The following is an 18,684-nucleotide window of genomic DNA, read 5'->3' on the forward strand; positions in this document are numbered from 1 at the left end:
TTTTTTTTTTTTTTTTTTTTTTTGATACAGGGCCTCTCACAGTTCTCACAGACCAGGCTGGCCTTGAACTCAGACATCCACCTTCCCTCTGCCTCCCAAGTGCTAGGATTAAAGGCATGGACCATTATGCCTTTACATGGTAGAGTGTATCTTCTTGTTCTTAAGCTTTTACTTAACTATGCTGTCATCACAACTAGTAAAATTAATGACATTCTTTAATATTGCCCATACAAATCTATATTTAAGCTTTCCTAATTACATTAAAAAGTCTTACATGGGCCTCTTATTTTTATTGTTTATCTTTATTTTGAAGCAATGTCTCATGTAGCTCTGGCTAGTCTCTAATTCACTCTGTAGCCAAGGCTGGCCTTGAATTCCTGATCATCTTGCTTCTACCTCCCAGGTGCTAGGAATACAGGTATGCCCTGCTATACCTAACTTTTTAAGAAACAAACACCTGTGTTTCTCTAAGTAACACAGACTGGACTCAAACTCATGACCTTCTGCCAATCACTAAGGTCAGAGATATGTGCCACCATGTTTGCCTTATTTTTTGGCTAGCTTGTTTGATTTTTGTTTGTTTGTGTTTATAGTGCAGTGCTTCTAGTGTAGAACCTCAGGCATGCAAGGCACGCTCTCTACCTCTGAGCTATGCCTCCGGCCTGAGTCTGAGCCGTAGCCTATTTGGGGCTATTTACATAAATCACATACTACATTGGTTTACTTTCTTCCTTTCTCCTTGTTATTGTTTTGGTTTTGTTGAAACTGGGTATCACTCAGTGTGTAACAAAGACTGTCCTGGGATTTGTAGCAATCCTTGTGCCTCCTCCTCCCAGGTTCTAGGCATTAACTGCCTGGCTGTCATCCCATTCCACCTGTGTCATTTGCTTTCTTGGTCTTCTTTCCTAGACTTGTCAGGTATGCCAGATGCTGCTGCCCAACCAGTGCAGTTTCTGTGCACACCAGCGGATCCATGCACACAAGTCCCCCTACTGCTGCCCAGAGTGCGGTGTCCTCTGTCGCTCTGCTTACTTCCAGACTCATGTAAAGGAGAATTGCCTGCACTATGCCCGAAAAGTGGGCTACAGGTAGGTGCTACCTGGCTTACTGTCCTGGTATTGCCCAATGGCAGGTCCATTTTCTAGGTTGAAACTTGTTTCATACTGAGGTTTGGTTTTAAGAACCCAATTGGGGGCGAGAAGGGAAAGGGCGGGGGCAGAGGAGGGAGGTTGCTGGTGAGATGGCTGAGTGTTACCCACTGATGAGCCTGCTGATACACTTTACTCACATGCTGTAAGGGGAGAAACAACTTCTGTGGGTAGTTTTTCTGACTTGTACACCCACGTCATAGCACATGTACTAATGCATATACAAATACACACAATCAATCAATCAATAAATGCCGTTAATTTTTCTTTTAGAAGGACCCAGTAGGGCAATGGGAAGATGGGTTACTGGATAAAACATTTGTCATACAAGTGAGGACCTAAGTTCAAATTCCAAGACCTCTGTAAAATTGTACATAGTAGCATGTGTTTGTAATTTCAATGCTTTTGTGGTGAGATGGGTGGGGGTAGGAGAAACCCTGGATGCTTGTAGCAAGATAGCTTGGTATATACAACAGTGAACCACAAAGAGACCCTATCTCAAGGTAGAAAGCAAGGACTGACACCTGAGGTTGCTTTCCAGCCTCTGCACTCAAACTTTTACATGATCACACCGTGACACATGCACACCTTCATACTGACACACACACACACACACACAGACACACACACACACAGCCAAATAGGACAAGTGTGTTGGCTAGTGGGCATGAGATGTAGTTGAGTTGTTAGAGTGTTTGCCTAGCATGCTTAAAGGTTCTAGATTTGATTTCTAACACCATAATAGGAGGTAGAGATAAGATCAGGAGTTCAAGGCCAGCCTGGGCTACCAGAGACCTTGCCTCAAAAAACAAATGAAAGCAATGCTGGCTGGTGTGTGGATAGACATTTCTGCTTTATAGAGGAGAGGAAGGGCACAAGAGGGAAAACTAGTTTTTTAGAAGTTAAATATTATAGCCAGGCATGGTAGCCTATGCCTTTAATACCAGAGCTCAAGGCAGAAGTACTCGGATCTCTGAGTTCAAGGCTAGCCTGGTCTACAAAATGAGCTCTGGGACAGCCAAGATTACATAGAGAAACCGTGTTTCAAAAAACCAAAGGAGAAAAAAGGTTAAATATTAAACCAAGAGTAGTGGCACAATCTTCTAATCCTGGAATTTGTGAGGTAGAGGCAGGAGGATCAGGTGCTGTGGTCATCCTTGGATACTTAGCAAATTCAAGGGGAGCCCATACCACAGGAGGCCATTTCTACTAAACCATGGCTGGGTAGATAAAGTACGTGCCGGGCAAGCATGAGGACTGGCTTTAGACCCCAGAACCCATACAAAAGCCAGGCAGGCCTAGCTGTAGTAGTCACCTGTAACCCTAGTGTAAGGAGCAGCGACAGCAGATACCCAGGGCAAGCATCCTAGCTAGAGTCGTGGTATTGGCATACTCTGGGTTCAGTGAATAAAGTGAAGTCTGTTAGAGGAAGATGCCCAGTATCAACCTCAGGTCTCTACATACAGCTGTACATAGGTCTGCATCCACATATCTAAGTGTGTATATACTTACTACCTACATATATAAAAAATAAGTTTAGAAAACCCTCAAAACAAAAAAACAAAACAAAACAAACAAAAAACAAACAAACAAAAAAAAAGAAAACCCTAAAAATGCAAAAATAAAATTAAATATTAGAGTAAATAGCCTTGAAGGGGAAGAGACTATTTAGTCATTTTGTTTATATTTAGTCATTTTGTCAATTTATCTAACTCCCTCCTTGGCTTTTTTCTTTGTTTGTTTTTTTCTTTTTGCCTCTCTTATTCTGTTGGCCTGGCTGACCTACAATTGCATTCCTCTTAACTTTGCTTCCTGAGTAAGTGTACACATGAACACACATTCACATGCATACACATATATACACATACGTGTACACTATGTGCATGTGCAACCACACTTGGCTTTTTTTTTTGAGGCAAGGTTTCTGTGGGTAGTCCATTGTGTTGGCCTGGACCTCTGTTACTCAAGCTAGCTTCAAATTCACAGTCACCTTGCCTTAGACAAATGCTGGGATTACAAGTGGTACTCTCATGCCCAGCTTGTCAGTTTGGTTTTTTAAAAGTATATATATTTTTGGAGTGGAGCATTGGAGGCACTTGATTATAATCTCAGATTCCAGGGACTAGAAGCATGGAGACTAAGAGGACCTGAAGGCCAGGAGCTGGAGGAACAGAGCAGCAGTTAAGAACTCTTGCAGGTCTTCCAGAGGACCTGGGTTCAGTTCTCTGCTCACAGTGCAGCTAGCAGCTATATGCAACTCTATTCTACTCTCAAGGAATTGATGCCCTCTTCTGGCTTCCACAAGTACTGGAAACACATGGCATACAGTCATATACACTGACAAAACCCCCTTACAGACAAAATAAAAATAAACTTTACAAAAATAAGTTCAAAGCTGGGCAGTTGTGGTGCACACCTTTAATTCCCATGAGATAGAAGCAGGCAGAGTTGGAGACAGCCTGTATACAGAATGAGTTCTAGGACAGCCAGGATTTTACACGCGGCTGTGCGCACACACACACACACACACACACACACACACACACAAACAAGTTCAAGGTTAGGGGCTAGAGAGATAGCTCAGTGGTTCAGTGCACTGATTGCTCTTACAGAGAACCTGGGTTCCATTCCCTGTATCTCTGTATTCATATTACAACTGCCTGTAACTTCAGCTACAGGGGTTCAATGCGCTTGTTCTCTCTCTCTCTCTCACAATAACTCAGAATGAAATGGTCAGGAGATTTTCTGAAAGATTGTCCTAGTTAGTGTTGTGTTGCTGTGATGAAACACCATGACCAGGTTAACATATAGCAGAAACATTTCATTGAAGGTTTGCTTACAGTTTCAGAGGGTGAGACATCGTGGCAGGGAGCAAGGCAACAGGCAGGCAGGCAGAGAGATGGACTGGGCCTGGCTTAGGCTTTTAAAAACCTCACCCCTGGTGACACATATCTAACAAGGCCAGACCTATTCCAACAAGGTCATACCACCTAATCCTTCCCAAACAGTTCTACTAACTGGGGACCAAACATTTCAAACATGAGCCTGTGGGAGCCAGTCTCATTCAAACCACCACAGGGATATTATGAGGTTTCCAAGCAGAAGGATAAGGAAGAGTATATATGGCAAAGTAGAGATAGGGAGACAGCAAACACAAAAGGGATAACCAGGGTGATAAGCAGGTGGATGGAAAAGGCATGTGACTGTGACCTGGAGGATGGCGAGAAATGAGCTGGGGAGCTGGCAGGGTCAGGCCAGGCAACACCTTATGTCTCCTGACAAACTTGTAGACTTTAGTCAGGGCAGTGAAAAGCTACAGAAGAGCTTGCAACAAGAGTATATAATCTGGCTCATCTGTGGGCCTGGGTACCAGAGGTTTTCCACGGAGATCTCTGTCCAGGCTGGGTGTGAGGGTTCCAGTGAAGGGAAGTGAGTGCAGCCAGGTCGCTTGGTAACTCCGAGACACTCTGAACTGAGTCGGGTCGGCTGGGCTGATGAAAAGCCGATGATCCAGTGAAAAGTGCGCTGCGACCTCAGGTAGCTCTTTGGGAGAGGAGGTCTCTTCCCAAGTGTTACATACAGCTCTTGGAACAAAACACTCATGATGGAGTAGTTCTCGAGTACCTTTAATTCCCTGGATGGATTTATATACAGTTCTGGGGGTGATTCAGGGTTTGACAGCAGGTACTTCTCTCATTGGCTTGGACTGAGAGTTTGGGGAAAACCTTATTTGCATGTGGGAAGGCTTGGTGCTGTTCCTACATGGCTAATAGCTGCGCCTCTCCTGTGGTGGCTGTGGGAGTGGTAACTTCGACAGGAGCCATGGTCAAACCATGTCCAGGTGACATGGTTGAACGCCTACAGTCCCATGTAGGTGGGAATTCCACCCATCGGGTTCTCCCAGGGTTCAAGATCAAACCTCGACAGGAAACCAGGCGCTCTGTGCATAGCCCGTTGCCCCACACTCATCAGTGTTTTGGATTAAAAATAGTAATTGATTTATTTGTGAGGGAGAGTACATGCCAGTGTGCCTGTGGAAAACAACTTGCAGGCATCAGTTCTACCATGTGGTCTTGGGAACTGAATCGTGGCCCTCTGAGACGGCTCAGCAGGTAAGGGCACAAGCCCCTCTTGCAGAGGGAGAGTTCATATTGGATAACTAACAACCGCCTATATCTGACTTTAGCTTCTGGAGAGCCAGCTCCCTCTTCTGGCCTCTATGGACATTGAACTTACATGAACAAATCCATACACAGACATATACACATAGATACATAATTAAAAATAAAATCCTTGCTGGGTGGTAGTAGCACACACCTTTAATCCCATCACTCAGGAGGCAGAGACAAGTGGATCTCTGGCAGTTCCAGGCCAGCCTGGTCTACATAGTGAATCCCAGGATGGCTGGGGTTACACAGAAACCCTGTCTCAAAAAAAAAACAATCAAGTGAACAAACAAACAATAACAACATAGAAATCCATTTTTTAAAGCAAAATAAAAAGATTCCAGAACCTTCTAAACGTTGACTTGAGTTCCTACAGCCAATTCTAAGATCAAGTCCAATCTAATAGCAACTCATTCAATAGCAAAACATTTAGGGAGCCGTGCCGTTTGTGTCGTTTGTTTTTTTGTTTTTTGTTTTTGTTTTCCTACATCTTGGGTTTTTGTTGTTTTGAGACAGGATTTTGTTATATGGCTCTGGCTGGCCTGAAACTTGCTATGTGGACCATAGCAAGTCTTAAACTAAAAAAGATCTGCCTGCGTCTGACTGACTGCCTCTCAAATGCTGGGACTAAAGGTGTGTGCAACCACGCTCGGTGCCAAGATACTTTATTTTAATCTTTTCCCCCCTAAATTCTACAGCTTGAACCCAAGGCCCCAAGTGCTAGTCAAGTACTCTTCCCCCAGAGAAGCCTCTCAGTCCGTCTGTGAGTTGTCAGTTCTAGAGTCCCAACGGCACAGAGGGGTTCCCAGCTGCAAGCTTACACGCTTGCTTTCACCTTAGGTTTCTGAGAGCTACACGCCTGGCTGGCTGTGTCCTATTTTTTAAGTGAACACATAGGAGTAAATACAAATGCCAAATCTTAACTCTGCTTAACTCTATGAGGCCTGACAGACTATTTTCCAAAGCAACTGTACCATTTTAATTCCTAACTGGGAGTGTGAAGTTTTTACCTGTCTTTGCCAACATTTGTTACTAAGTGTCTTGTTAGATACGTGCTTTGTAGATATTTCTCCCCAGTCTTTTGCTGCAATGCTATTTAACAATTTGTAAACAGATAACTATGCTCCATTTTATTGAATGCTGCTACAGGTTTATAGTATTAGTTTGTATTCTTATTCTTTCTGGTTTTTTAAAAAGGACAATGCTAAAAAAATTGTATATATGTATCATATAATTACATTTTATGTCAATCTATATATATCTGTTTTAAGAAATTGAAATTTTGATTATTTTATTCTTTTTGATAATTTCATATGTGTACATATGTGTTTTAATTAATCCTCCCTTTCCTCGAATTTCTCTCTCATTTTTTTTTCTTTTCTTTTCTTTTCTTTTCTTTTCTTTTCTTTTCTTTTCTTTTCTTTTCTTTCTGAAACTCACTCTGTAAACGAGGCTGGCCTCAAACTCAGAGATCTGCCTGCCTCTGCCTAAGTGTTAGGACTAAAGGTGTGCATCATTACCACCTGGCTTTTCCTTCTGTTTCTATCAGCCTCTATACCCCATCCTTCCACATATCTTTTCCAGATTCACATGACTTGGTTTCACCCTATGACCTATTTAGTTTAACCAGGGTCATCTGTGTGAGCATTGGAGTAGAACTAACTGTCCATTGATTCTGTCTGGTAAAATCACCAGAACCCGGCTGAAGGCAATGACTTCCTGTCACCCTGAATTTCTTAGTAACAAATAGTTCAGCAATGAGGGACATGCCCCACCCCATACCTGTATAGAGGAGCCCATTTGTATGCAGACCCAACTGTCAATGTCTGATGCTGTGAGTTCTTGATGGCAGTGGCTGTGTCTTGCTCAGAAGATGGCATTTCATAGCCCCCTTCCCTACTTTTCAAATCTTAGATTCTCTCTTTTAAGATTTAGTTTTATTATTTTTAAACTTTGTTTATCATGGTGTTTGTCTGCATGTATGTTTATGAACCATGTGTATGCCTGGTATCCACAGAGACCGGGGAGGGTGCTCTGGATGGTGGTTTGCCATCACGTGGGTGGGGGCTGGGGATCAAACCCAGTCCTCAGGAAAGCAGCCCAAGCTCTGAAGCACTCTCGAGCCATGGTCCAATCTTTCCGCCCTCTCTTCCACAGATGTTTTAGAATTTTAAAACAATCTGTCCTTTAAAAAAAATGGAATGTGGTTAATGATGTCATAAGAAAGCAAGGATACACTATTTAAGTAGTATTTGTTTTCTTATTGCTGATAATAGAAAAAGTTGAATAATATATGTATTTCTTTTTAAAAATGTATATTTTCACAACATAAAATTATAAGACTGTCTTCTTTCTGTTTTAAAGTGTGGCTATAGGATGGAGATACTTCCCTGTGTCAGACACTGATTTTACTTTGTGTCTATGTGCCTGCATGCATGGTGTGTGTCTGAAGCCCTGTGCACAACTTTTGGGAGTTGGTAGTTTCCTGCCATTTGAGTTCTGAAAATCGAACTCAGGTCAAGAGTTGGCAGCAAGAACCCAGACGTGCTGAGTCCTCTTGCTGGCATGGAACTGAATTTGTAATATAATTTTATTAATTTAAAATTTAACAGCTTCTACATCTAGAGCTATATGGAGAAACCCTGCTCAAAAAACACTAAATAAATAAATGAATGAATGAATGAGTAAATGAATGAATGAATAAATAAATGGATAAATAAATACCCCCACCCCATACCTGTATAGAGGAGCCCATTTGTATGCAGACCCAACTGTCATTACATTGCAGCTACAGAGCAGTTCTCGCTCACAGCAGTTCCCACTGCTGTTGAGAGCACTTCCTGGTCTCTTGAGGTTGACTGAATGCAATAGGCACTGCGGTGGGTGTCACACCCCTGTTGTGCACTAATTAGTGAGCCACCCCTAATTTCTTAGTGGTAGCCCACGGAAAGGGAACGGCTTTCTACAACTTCCCTTTGAAATCCCTCCTTGTACTTCTGTATTGTCACCCTTCCAGTTGATAGATAGCATTCTCCTCCGCACAGAGTTTTGGTTCATAGGGTGGCCAATCTGGGGAGGGCTGAGGGTTGTTATCTTTCCTTCTCTGCCAGGTGTGCCCTTGGGCTCAAGGAGTCTTGTGCCTTGGCTTTGTGCAGATAGTAGCAAACACAATGTTAGGATGTCTGTGCAGAGGCTGCAACCTATAGGCTGGAATGAGGGAGAAGAACCCTGAGGTGACTCTCTTCTTGCCTGCCATCCCTCTTCAGCTTGAGTCTTAACGCACCCCCATTTTTGTTGTCCAGGTGCATTCACTGTGGTGTCATCCACCTGACTTTGGCCTTGCTGAAAAGCCACATCCAGGAGCGACACTGCCAGGTTTTCCACAAATGTGCATTCTGCCCCATGGCCTTCAAGACTGCCAGTAGTACGATGGACCACAGTACCACCCAGCACCCCACCCAGCCCCACAAACCCTCCCAGTGAGTGCAGCTGCAGGACCAGTAGGTCCTGTGGGGCAGAGAGGGTGGCCTGGATGCTGTAAGGGTGGTACAAGGATGGGCTGGGGAGCTGATGCTATGGAGAGATGTGTGGAGTCTCCTGAGGACATCCCAAGGCAGGAAAAGATGAACACTGGCTCAGGCTAGTGGCTCCTCAAACCTCACTCTGGTTCAGAGAGAGCAGAGACAGGGGAGAGGGGCTGTTTGACTCTGCCAGCAGAGCCCTGGTTGCCTCACACTTCCGGGGCTTGTTTTGTCAGGCTAATTTATAAGTGCTCCTGTGAAATGGTCTTCAATAAGAAGAGGCACATTCAACAACATTTTTACCAGAATGTCAGCAAGACACAGGCAGGTGTTTTCAAGTGCCCTGAGTGCCCACTGCTGTTTCTGCAGAAGCCAGAGTTAATGCAGCATGTCAAGGTGAGGTACTTTGGGAAGAAGTGATGTGCCTCGGGCCAGGGGTGTAACTCTGGGCATCCTTTCCCTTGCCTCGTCAGTAATCTCTCTCCCAATCCCCAGAACACCCATGGTGTTCCCCGGAACGTGGAGGAGCTGTCGAGCCTCCAGTCTTCAACAGACACGTCTTCTAACCGCCCTGGCTCTCGAGCTCCTGCCGATCCTCCAGCTACAAATGTAGCCGCTAGAGGCAGCTCCCTGACTGCTGGCCGTTGGGGCCGGCCAGAAGCTCACCGCAGGGCTGAAGCAAGGCCCCGGATGAGGAGCACTGGTTGGACCTGTCAGGAGTGCCAAGAGTGGGTTCCTGATCGAGAGAGCTATGTGTCTCACATGAAAAAGAGCCACGGTCGGGTAAGTGTGGCCACATGCCACTGTGTAGCGCTGGGATTCTTGGGCTAGGACCCTCTTATGTGGCTAGCCTCTCGGGTTCCTGATGCGGTGGACAGGCTGGCTACTATAGATCTTACTTAAGTTAAGGTCTTGGGGGTGTTCTCTCTGACCATAGCCTCCAGAACAAACTTAGCATTCTGATGCTTTGGGGCTTGGTTTTTCTTCCCTTAGATGCTGAAGCGGTACCCATGCCGGCAGTGTGAACAGTCCTTTCACAACCCTAGCAGCCTGCGCAAACACATTCGCAACAACCATGACACAGTAAAGAAGGTCTACACTTGTGGGTGAGTCTGGAAAGGGGAGGGGAAAAGCCTGAAGTTCCGAAAGCTTTGCCTGTGGCATCATCGGGGCTCTTCTGTGCTATGAGATCAGGGGCCTAAAGCAAGAGGAAACACCAGCTAAGTGAGAAGTCAGGCAAACCAGGAGCCTGCTTCCAGGCCTGGCAGCTCTTGATTCTCTCCTCTTAATTTCCAGCCCTGGATTTTCTCACTGGGGCCTAATGTCTGAGAGTAGAGATGGTGACACATGACAGTGCTCTGGCCTTACTGACCACTGGCCTAGCACTGGGCCCTCTGGATTGTGTTAGGATGAGGGCCTAGTGTCAAGTGTACAAGCTTTCTGACCTGCTGGTATCTGCTCCCTTATCCATCTTTGCTGGTTTGATTAGCAGGTCTATCTGCTCATGTAGCTATCAGTCCTGGTATTTGTGAGGAAGACTTGGGGAACCTGGGGTTTCACTACCTCTTCAAACATGCTCTTGCAGGTACTGCACCGAGGATAGCCCCAGCTTTCCTCGGCCCTCCCTCCTGGAGAGCCACATTAGCCTTATGCACGGTATCAGAAACCCTGATTTGAGCCAGACGTCCAAAGTCAGACATCCAGGTGGACCTTCCCCTCAGGTGAGTGTGGAATCACTGCTGTGAACTGGTTGCCCAGGGAGGCCTGGGACTGGAAAGGCATTAGAAGGGCTTCCAGAGCCCAGTAGTGGTTGTGACCATGGAGCAAGCAGAGTAACACCTAATGTAGTCACTAGTTTTTGTGTGTCCCATTAGGGCCCTGAGCATAAGAAGGAAACAAGCAAAGATCTATAGGAAAATCCATCAGTCTTTTGCTGCTGTAACCTGACTTCTGTTTCCTTAAAATCCACTGAGGCAGGCAGGCAGGCGGCAGGCAGCAGGCAGAGCTGCCCTGTCAAGGAAGGATTATTACTTCTCTGTGGCAGGAGTTGTGGAAAGAATCCAGTCTCGACCCCTCTCTGCTGGCTAGCTGGCCAGTCATTGCTTTCTTCCTCATTCCTGTTGCATGCTCCTTTCCTGACTCCAGTCAGCTTCTAGAGCAGCCTGGTGCCCTGTGCTGCAGATCCTCCCCCCATCATGGCACAGAGCCAAGTGCTCTGAGGAGGACTCAGGAGGTCAGAGCTACCTGGAGGCCATGGGCTGTCTTAACTTTTTGGCTATTCAGGAAATGGTGCTAGCTAGTAGAAGCCTTTGCACACAGAGTAGGTAGAATGTCAGCTGCTTTCTTTCTTTCTTTCTTTCTTTCTTTCTTTCTTTCTTTCTTTCTTTCTTTTTTTTTCTTTTTTGTCAGCACCAATACATGAGAACAGGCATGCCCTTCGACACAGCAGTTCTGCCCTAGGACTTTTCGATTAGAGAGCTTTGGGCATTAGGCATTGCGGTGTGTTCAGTGACAAAGAGGAAACTTGGGTATCTGCTGGAGGACACTGTCAGCCTACAATAGGTCAGTGTGCTGCTGCTGCCAGGGGAAGAAAAAAGCCTCTGTGTTTGCTCACATGGCGATGGGTTCCAGCACGTTATCAAGTGTGAGTGTAGGATGAGAGAAGTGCACAGATGCAATGACGTGCAGTCAGCTCACAGCCGCCTTCTTGTAGCTAAGCATGCATGAGATGTTTCTTGGAGGAATTATAAAACCCGGGATTCCTAGTTTATTCTCTGATTGGTGTGATAAAGACTTTGGGCAAAAACCATTTGGCGAGGAGAGACTTTATTGCAGTTTACAGTTTATAGTCCATCATGGAGGCGATCAGGGCCAAAAGTGAAGGCAGGAACCTGAGGAGCACTGCTTACTGGCTGGCTCTCTGGAGCTTGCTAAGCTTGCTTTCTTAGATAGTTCAGAACACCTGCACAGGGGTGACACCACCCACAGTGAGCTGAGACCTTCCATGTCAAGTCTAATGAGATCTAATCTAAGGTCAGTCTAAGAAAACGCCCTGCAGACTTATCTGTAGGTCAGCCTAAAGGAGGCATTTTCCCTCTACCCAGGTGACCCAGCTGACAAAGACTAAGCGTAGCAGGTGATCCATTCTGTGATGAACACGCCTGAGAAGTGGGCTAGGGGAGACTCCTTTTACCTTTCTGCTAAGCATGAGTATGGAACACTGAAAGGAAAGGTCTGGGGCTGGAGAAGTGCCCAGCAGTTAAGAACTTGTCCTGTAACTGAGAGGACCCGATTAGATTCCTAGCACCCACATGGTGGTTCAGAACTACCCACAAGTGCAGTTCTAGAGAATTCAGTACTCTCTTCTGACCTTCTCAGGCACCAAGCATGCACATGGTATACATGCATACACGCAGGTAAAACACTTACACATGAAAGAAAATGAATACTTCTGTCCCTAGAACCCACAGAGGAGGGAGAAAAATGACTCCCCGAAAGTTGTCTTCCGACCTCCACCTGAGTTCCTGGCACTTGATGAGCAGAAAGTGCATGTGAGCTTGGCTTCATCTCTGCTCACACTTGTCTTCCAGGTGAACCATCTGAAAAGACCTGTCAGCAGAATGGCAGACGCTCCAGGCACTAGCAATGGTGCGACTGTTTCCTCCACCAAAAGGCACAAGTCCCTGTTTCAGTGTGCAAAGTGCACCTTCGCCACAGACTCGGAACTTGAGTTCCAGAGCCACATACCTCAGCACCAGGTGGACAGCTCCACAGCCCAGTGTCTTCTCTGTGGCTTGTGCTACACGTCTACCAGCTCCCTCAACCGCCACCTGTTCATAGTCCACAAAGTGAGAGACCAGGAAGAAGGGGGAGAAGACATTGTGGAGGTGAAGGTGGAAGCCCCAGACTCAGAGGCATGCTCTGGAGAGGAGGTAGCCGTGGAGACGAAAGAGAATGGACTGGAAGAATGTGCCAGTGAGCCTTTGGTTGCTGACCTAGGAGGTCAGCAAGGTCTGGCTCTGGATGAAGACAGTGCCCAAGACCCTCAGAATCAACCACAGGCCTCTCAGGACCAGAACAGCCATGCACTATCTCCTCAGGTGTGACCAGAGGCTTTGTAGCCATCAGTCGGGCTGTGGTACCCTCCAGCTGCTGTGCAGACCGTGGGAAATAAAAAGCTCTGTCGCGGTGTTTGTGTGGCCACTGTGCTCTGGAGCAGTGTCTATTCTGAGCTGTGGGTTCTGGATGTCTCCCAGCTCCCCAAAATGTGGGGTCACCCAGAATTCTTCACAGCTCTGAATTTGCTTCTGTTATTTATGGCTTAATGCTGCTTATTGATACCCCAATTCTCATCCATGTCCTTCCAGCCCCAGGCTACTTGGGTAGTGCAGCCCCAGTGCTGTCTGTCAGCTCAGTGTGCAACCCCTCAGTAGCTGTGCTCTGGGCTTCCTACCTGCAGTGTTCATCGGGAGACACCACAGAGCTCTCCTTCCTGCCTTCAGAGCCCAAGAAGGAGGGAAATGAAGGGTGCTGGCCATTTCTCTGGGAACTCTGCCCAGCTTGGCTTGGTGAGGTCCCTTGTTCACCCTTTCCTTCCTGTCTTCTTTCTCTGATTCTTTTCCCCAGAAACATCCTGAGGACTTCACCTGTCACTCTGATCATGTCTCTGTGGGTGGGAAAAATGGCAGTACACTCCTGTTTCGACCTGAGAGACGCACGAAGTATGGCCAAGGCAGGCAGGTGCCAAGAGCCAGATCCTCTTTGGGGCTGTGGTGGGTTTTCCTTCTGCTGCTGCCTTGCAATCCCTGACAGGTGGGGTGTGTGGCACACAGATATTGGGGTATTTGTATTTTTGTTCCTGTGCCATTAGAGCTGCTGCTGCCTCAGGAAGGCCAGCTCCTCCTCTCGGCTACACTCTTGTTGCTCAGACTATATTTCAATAAAAAAAAAATCTTACCATGCAGGTAGGCTCTTGTATTCCTCTTCTGGTGAGCTAGTCCTTCCCTGTTCCACCTGAGACTCTTCCCAGACAGCCCTGACTGCCCCATCTGAAGCAAAACAGCATTTCCTGCTGCCCATGGGAACTCTAGGTTCTGGGGCTTGTGCTTGGGAAAGCAGGAGTCCTATACATCTTGGTTCTCTGGAGAGTTCTAAAGGAGCAGGGTGGTGGTGGGGTGTCAGTACTGGTCAAGAGCCACCTCCAAGGACTGGCCTGGCAGCATTAGCCTTAAGGTCTATTGATATTCTCTGGGCATCTTTCCATCAAAGGGTTTTCAACCCAAGAGATTCTTGGTGAGGAACGAAGAGAAGGAATTCTGTGACATTCATACAACATTCAGAGACTGCTATTGCCATAGCAAATCCAGACTTGGTAGAATTGGGATTAGATGAGACTGGGACAAGTTGTGGGAAGGTGTTCTTGGACCCAACAGGCCCGGGCTAGGTCCTGTAGCACAGGGAAAGGGTGCTGGCTGAGTTCCTAGGCTTGATCTTTCAAGGGAGGCATGAATACCAATTAGGAATCAAGTTGGATAAATATGCATGACCTTTTCACAATTGAAGACTTTTTTTTTTTTTCTTGCTCTATCAAATGCCAAATTTTTAGTGAAAAGCTAGTGGCAGTGGGAAAAGTTAGTGCTTGCCTCGGTTCCAGAGAGGCTCTGCTGTACACACCATTTTAATGAGCATTCTTTCTGGCAAGGCCTCAACTTCCCTGCTTCCCCAGCTGACAGTGAAGGGAAACAAGCCCTACTGAGCAGGTCCCAAGCCAGCCACTGCCCCTTTCCCAGTTCCTTCACATACCCTGCTTTCTCTTCAGATCCCGTCAGTCCTTCACCTCATGCTAATCTCCCCCGTGTGGGAGATTACCCAACACTGTACCCCAGATCAGTCATGAGAACAGGTTCTTAAGGAGGGCTTTGAGCTGTATGGCTGCATTTCTTCCCACTCAGAAACCATGGGAGCTAGAACAAAGAAGGTGGAGAAACTAAGGGTGGAGCCACTGTCCTCATATCAGATCCAGCCTCTTGGAGTAGTAGAATGGGACCTGCTGTGGGAAACCTGTGCTGCCCTCAGCCAGTCCCTAGCACCCCTCATCCTCATGGGCTCCTCTCTCAGCAGAAGTAGGAATCCTCATCCAGCTCCCTCAAGACTTTCCTGAGGTTATGAGTGCACACGCGCTCTAGGTTCCAGGCTACCATGTGGCTAGGGGCTTCTGTACTTGCAGACACAGTGAGGTGGAGCTCATCTCACTGGATGTGGGGTTCAGTTAGGAACGGGCCCGTTTGCTTATCCATTATTCAGTGATGATGAAGATCGCATTTCCAGCCCTCCTCAGGTCCAGCATCTTGTTTAACTCTTACCAGAGACTTTCACTTCATCCTCACAAGGATCTCAGCTACCCTTCTATTTTACAGAGGCAAAAAACCAGCCTTAGGTTAAATGGCAGACATATTGGGCTACCTGTGATGACGGTGCTGAGTCAAACCTGTGCTGCCTTAGTGACAGGGCTGCTCTGGCTGCAGCCAGCCTGTCAGCAGTGTGGAGCCATCCAAAGCCCACCCTTCTAGTTCCCAAAAAAGGCAGGGTGCCCCTTAATGTCAGATCCTCCAGTGCCTTGTCACCCCAAGGAGGGCCCTGCGTTTGCACATGCAGTGTCCCCGATGTCGTCTCTCACTGGGGTTTACTTTCCATCTGAAGAGCCATCATTTCTGGAGCACTCTCTAGAAGAGGTTATTAATGTCTGGGGAACACACGGTTCCCAGGAGTCAGTGTCTCCTGATTGCTCAGGACAGTGTTTTAGTGCACTGTTGGTCATCTGAGGATGCTTGCTGTAACAGATACTTTCCCTGCAGCGGATGCTCTCCTGACCAAGCTAGCTTAGATCTGCTACCCTCTAGAAGCTACCATCTGGATACCCTGAGGCTTGACAAATGACTAGTATTTACTCTAACTGCTTTGTCTCTGTAAAATGATATGCTGAATTTCCGTGGACTAATTGTTGTAAAGAGTTTGCCTCTTATGTAAACAGTCTGGGTTTTAAAAATTTAATGGTTGTGTTGTGGCCCACCCTAGAATTCCCACATTTTGCCTTGCCCTAGGCTGAGGAACTTCTGTCCTGTATACCATTGTACATTCAACACCAGGTAATTTAAAAAACTTTTTTGGGCGGGGGGGTTGGAAAAATAGATACATATACATTTGACAACATAAGGCATTCAACAGTACAAATGAACATACAATAAAAAGTAAAGTTCTTGGTGGAGGTCAGCTTCCAGTGCCCTTGCCAGAGTTCCTCATTGTTATCTCTACCTTGTGTATCCTTTCAGAGCAATTCTATGCATTTATGAGTTTATAAATATGTATATTTATATATCTATTTTTAATACAAACAGTAGCATTCTATCCGTCATGTTCTGAAGCTTGCTTTTTTCCCACTTACATAGTGTTGTAGAGGTTGGCTCAGTGTAGCTCTTTAAAGGCTTCAGGTTCTTGCCTCCAGGTGTATGGCTGAGAGTATGAATGTGCATGAATGAACACACTGAACACAATTTGTAATATAACCACAGAGCTCTCGAGCTGACCTGACCAAGATTAGATCTTCTACATCCTAGAATATGTCCTTTGTCGTCTCCAAGACTGCCGCTCACCTTCGTCGACACTCTGCCCACTCTGCCGCTTCAGCCCGGAGCACAGAATGACTCCCAAATAACATTTTTTTTCCAGGTCCCTGTTTAAAATGCCTTTTTATTGTAAAATGACAGATCAGGAATAGAGAAATGTGAAACATGTATTTACACCCCACTCTCAGCAAGGCAGCTAACAGTTTTGCATCACCTTCTAGTCCTTTGGTATATTCATAATTGAGTTTATGACATAATTATAATTACGGTCATAGTGGTGAATGTCCTAGGGCATTGAGCGTACTAGACAAGTGCTCTATTACTGAGCTGCCTCCCAGTCTTTTGTTTCCTTTTATTAAGACAAATAACCTTGTAGCCCAGGTTAGTCCTAAATCCTGCCTCGGCTTCCTGAATAATAAGGTTATATATAGGCATACACCACCACACAGACTTTGTAATTTTTCTTGGCTGATCTCAGTAGCAGTGTAAGAAAATGGAGAAAGCCAATAATTAAAAATCAGAAATTCAGTCAGGTGGTGGTGACAGTGGTGGCCACGCCTTTAATCCCAACAGAGGCAGGTAGCTTTGGAGGCCAGCCTGGTCTACAGAGTTAGTTTCAAGACAACCAGGGCTACACAGAGAAACCCTGTCCTCATAAACAACCAACCAACCCTCACAGAAACGCTACTCCTTGGTCCCTGTTGTTTGGCAGTCATTGGCCTCAGGTTCTCTTGGTCTCCTGGTGATGAGGTGGCTTTGTGTCTTTGGGTATCTTGAACAGGCTTGATTCTTTCTACTCATTCCACTGATGTTTATGCCCGAGTAGGAAAGACTGCCTCAAAGACAAGAGTTCTTACAGGATTCTCTTTCTTACTTATTAATTTTCTTTTTGGCTAAGATCTATACAAAATGGAAAGGCTCTTTCCCTGCAAGTACATTTATTTATATTTCAATTTGTATCCCGGTTTTTGCTTTTACATACTGGGGTCTTTTCTATTACTTTTGCCTTTTGTTGAGCCTTTTCAAATTGGGCTTTCTGCCTATTGATAATTCCCGGGCATCTTTAAATCCTGTCATCTCAGCACTTTAAGGACCTGCATCCAGAAGCATCCTTGAACTAGTTCATTGTATAGTGCAATGGCCTTTAAATGTGCTCTTATGAAGCGGGAAAGAATGGCACACACACATCTACAGTCCTTGGAGGTAGATACAGGAGGGCCAGTTTCAAGTCAGCCTGGGTTGCATAGTGAGTTTGACGCCAGCCTGGAATACATGGGACTCTGTCTATAAATAAATAAATAAATAAATAAATAAATAAATAAATAAATAAATAAATAAAATAAATACTAGGCAGGGCATGGTGGTGCACGCCTTTGATCCCAGCACTTGGGAGGCAGAGGCAGGTGGATTTCTGAGTTCTAAGATAGCCTGGTCTAAAGAGTGAGTTCCAGAACAGCCAGGGCTACACAGAGAAACCCTGTCTAAAAACAAAAATAAAATAAAAAACTTAAAAAAAAATGTGTGTGTATAAAGATAGTTTTAGTCTCTAGCACACGCTAGCCTAAAATTCATTCTATAGTCCAGGCTGGCCTTAGTCATGAGATCCATCTGCCTCAGGCTCCCAACTACCAAAATGACAGGTGTAAGCCACTAGGCCCCTATATATATATTTTTTAATTTTAAATTTTAAATTGTTACATGCAAGAATACTAGAAACCAATACATGTTATTGGCTGTGTGGGAAATGGGTCATAGAAATAAGATAAAGTCATTTATTCCAATTACAACTGAGAGGAGAGCCATCTCATTAAGTGCTCAAGTGACTATAGACCTGTAATATCACTAACTTCAAGGGTCACAGTGCCGTCACATACATAGCCATTGTCCTGATGCACTAGACCTAAAGTCAAGCCCATTCCACTACCTTTGCCTCCATTCTCTAAAGTAGAGAAATGGCTCTGTGTGTGTGTGTGTGTGTGTGTGTGTCTGTTGAGACTAAGGCTGTCTGTGTTCCTGGCTCTTGTGGAGCCCACTCTGTAAACCAGGCTGGCTTTGAACTCAGAGATCTTCCAGCCTCTGCCTCCTGAGTACTAGTGTTAAAGACAGGCTACTATCTAAGAAGCTTTGCCTGAGGGGATCTCACAGTTCTTTCCTAGACTGGTACTGTTCAAGAAGCTTTTGGATATGATTTTTATTTTTTATTTTATTTATTTTTTTTTTTTTTTTG

General features: G+C 45.6%; 1 protein-coding gene across 4 annotated transcripts in view; it reads left to right on the plus strand.

Annotated features, from left to right (window-relative positions):
* The window catches only part of Znf592 (zinc finger protein 592), a 53,249-nt gene extending 37,010 nt beyond the window's left edge, over positions 1–16,239 (plus strand). For all 4 annotated transcript variants that reach the window (XM_021166475.1, XM_029479362.1, XM_029479364.1 and 1 more), the window contains exons 4-10: positions 910–1,088; positions 8,617–8,793; positions 9,072–9,231; positions 9,331–9,618; positions 9,829–9,941; positions 10,421–10,556; positions 12,426–16,239. In XM_021166475.1, the coding sequence (XP_021022134.1) occupies positions 910–1,088; positions 8,617–8,793; positions 9,072–9,231; positions 9,331–9,618; positions 9,829–9,941; positions 10,421–10,556; positions 12,426–12,941 (1,569 nt within the window). In that variant the 3' untranslated portion in view covers positions 12,942–16,239. The remainder of the gene's footprint in view (positions 1–909; positions 1,089–8,616; positions 8,794–9,071; positions 9,232–9,330; positions 9,619–9,828; positions 9,942–10,420; positions 10,557–12,425) is intronic.
* Positions 16,240–18,684: the final 2,445 nt, after the last annotated feature.

Source organism: Mus caroli, chromosome 7 (assembly GCF_900094665.2).
Source record: "Mus caroli chromosome 7, CAROLI_EIJ_v1.1, whole genome shotgun sequence".
Classification (NCBI taxonomy): Eukaryota; Metazoa; Chordata; class Mammalia; order Rodentia; family Muridae; genus Mus; species Mus caroli.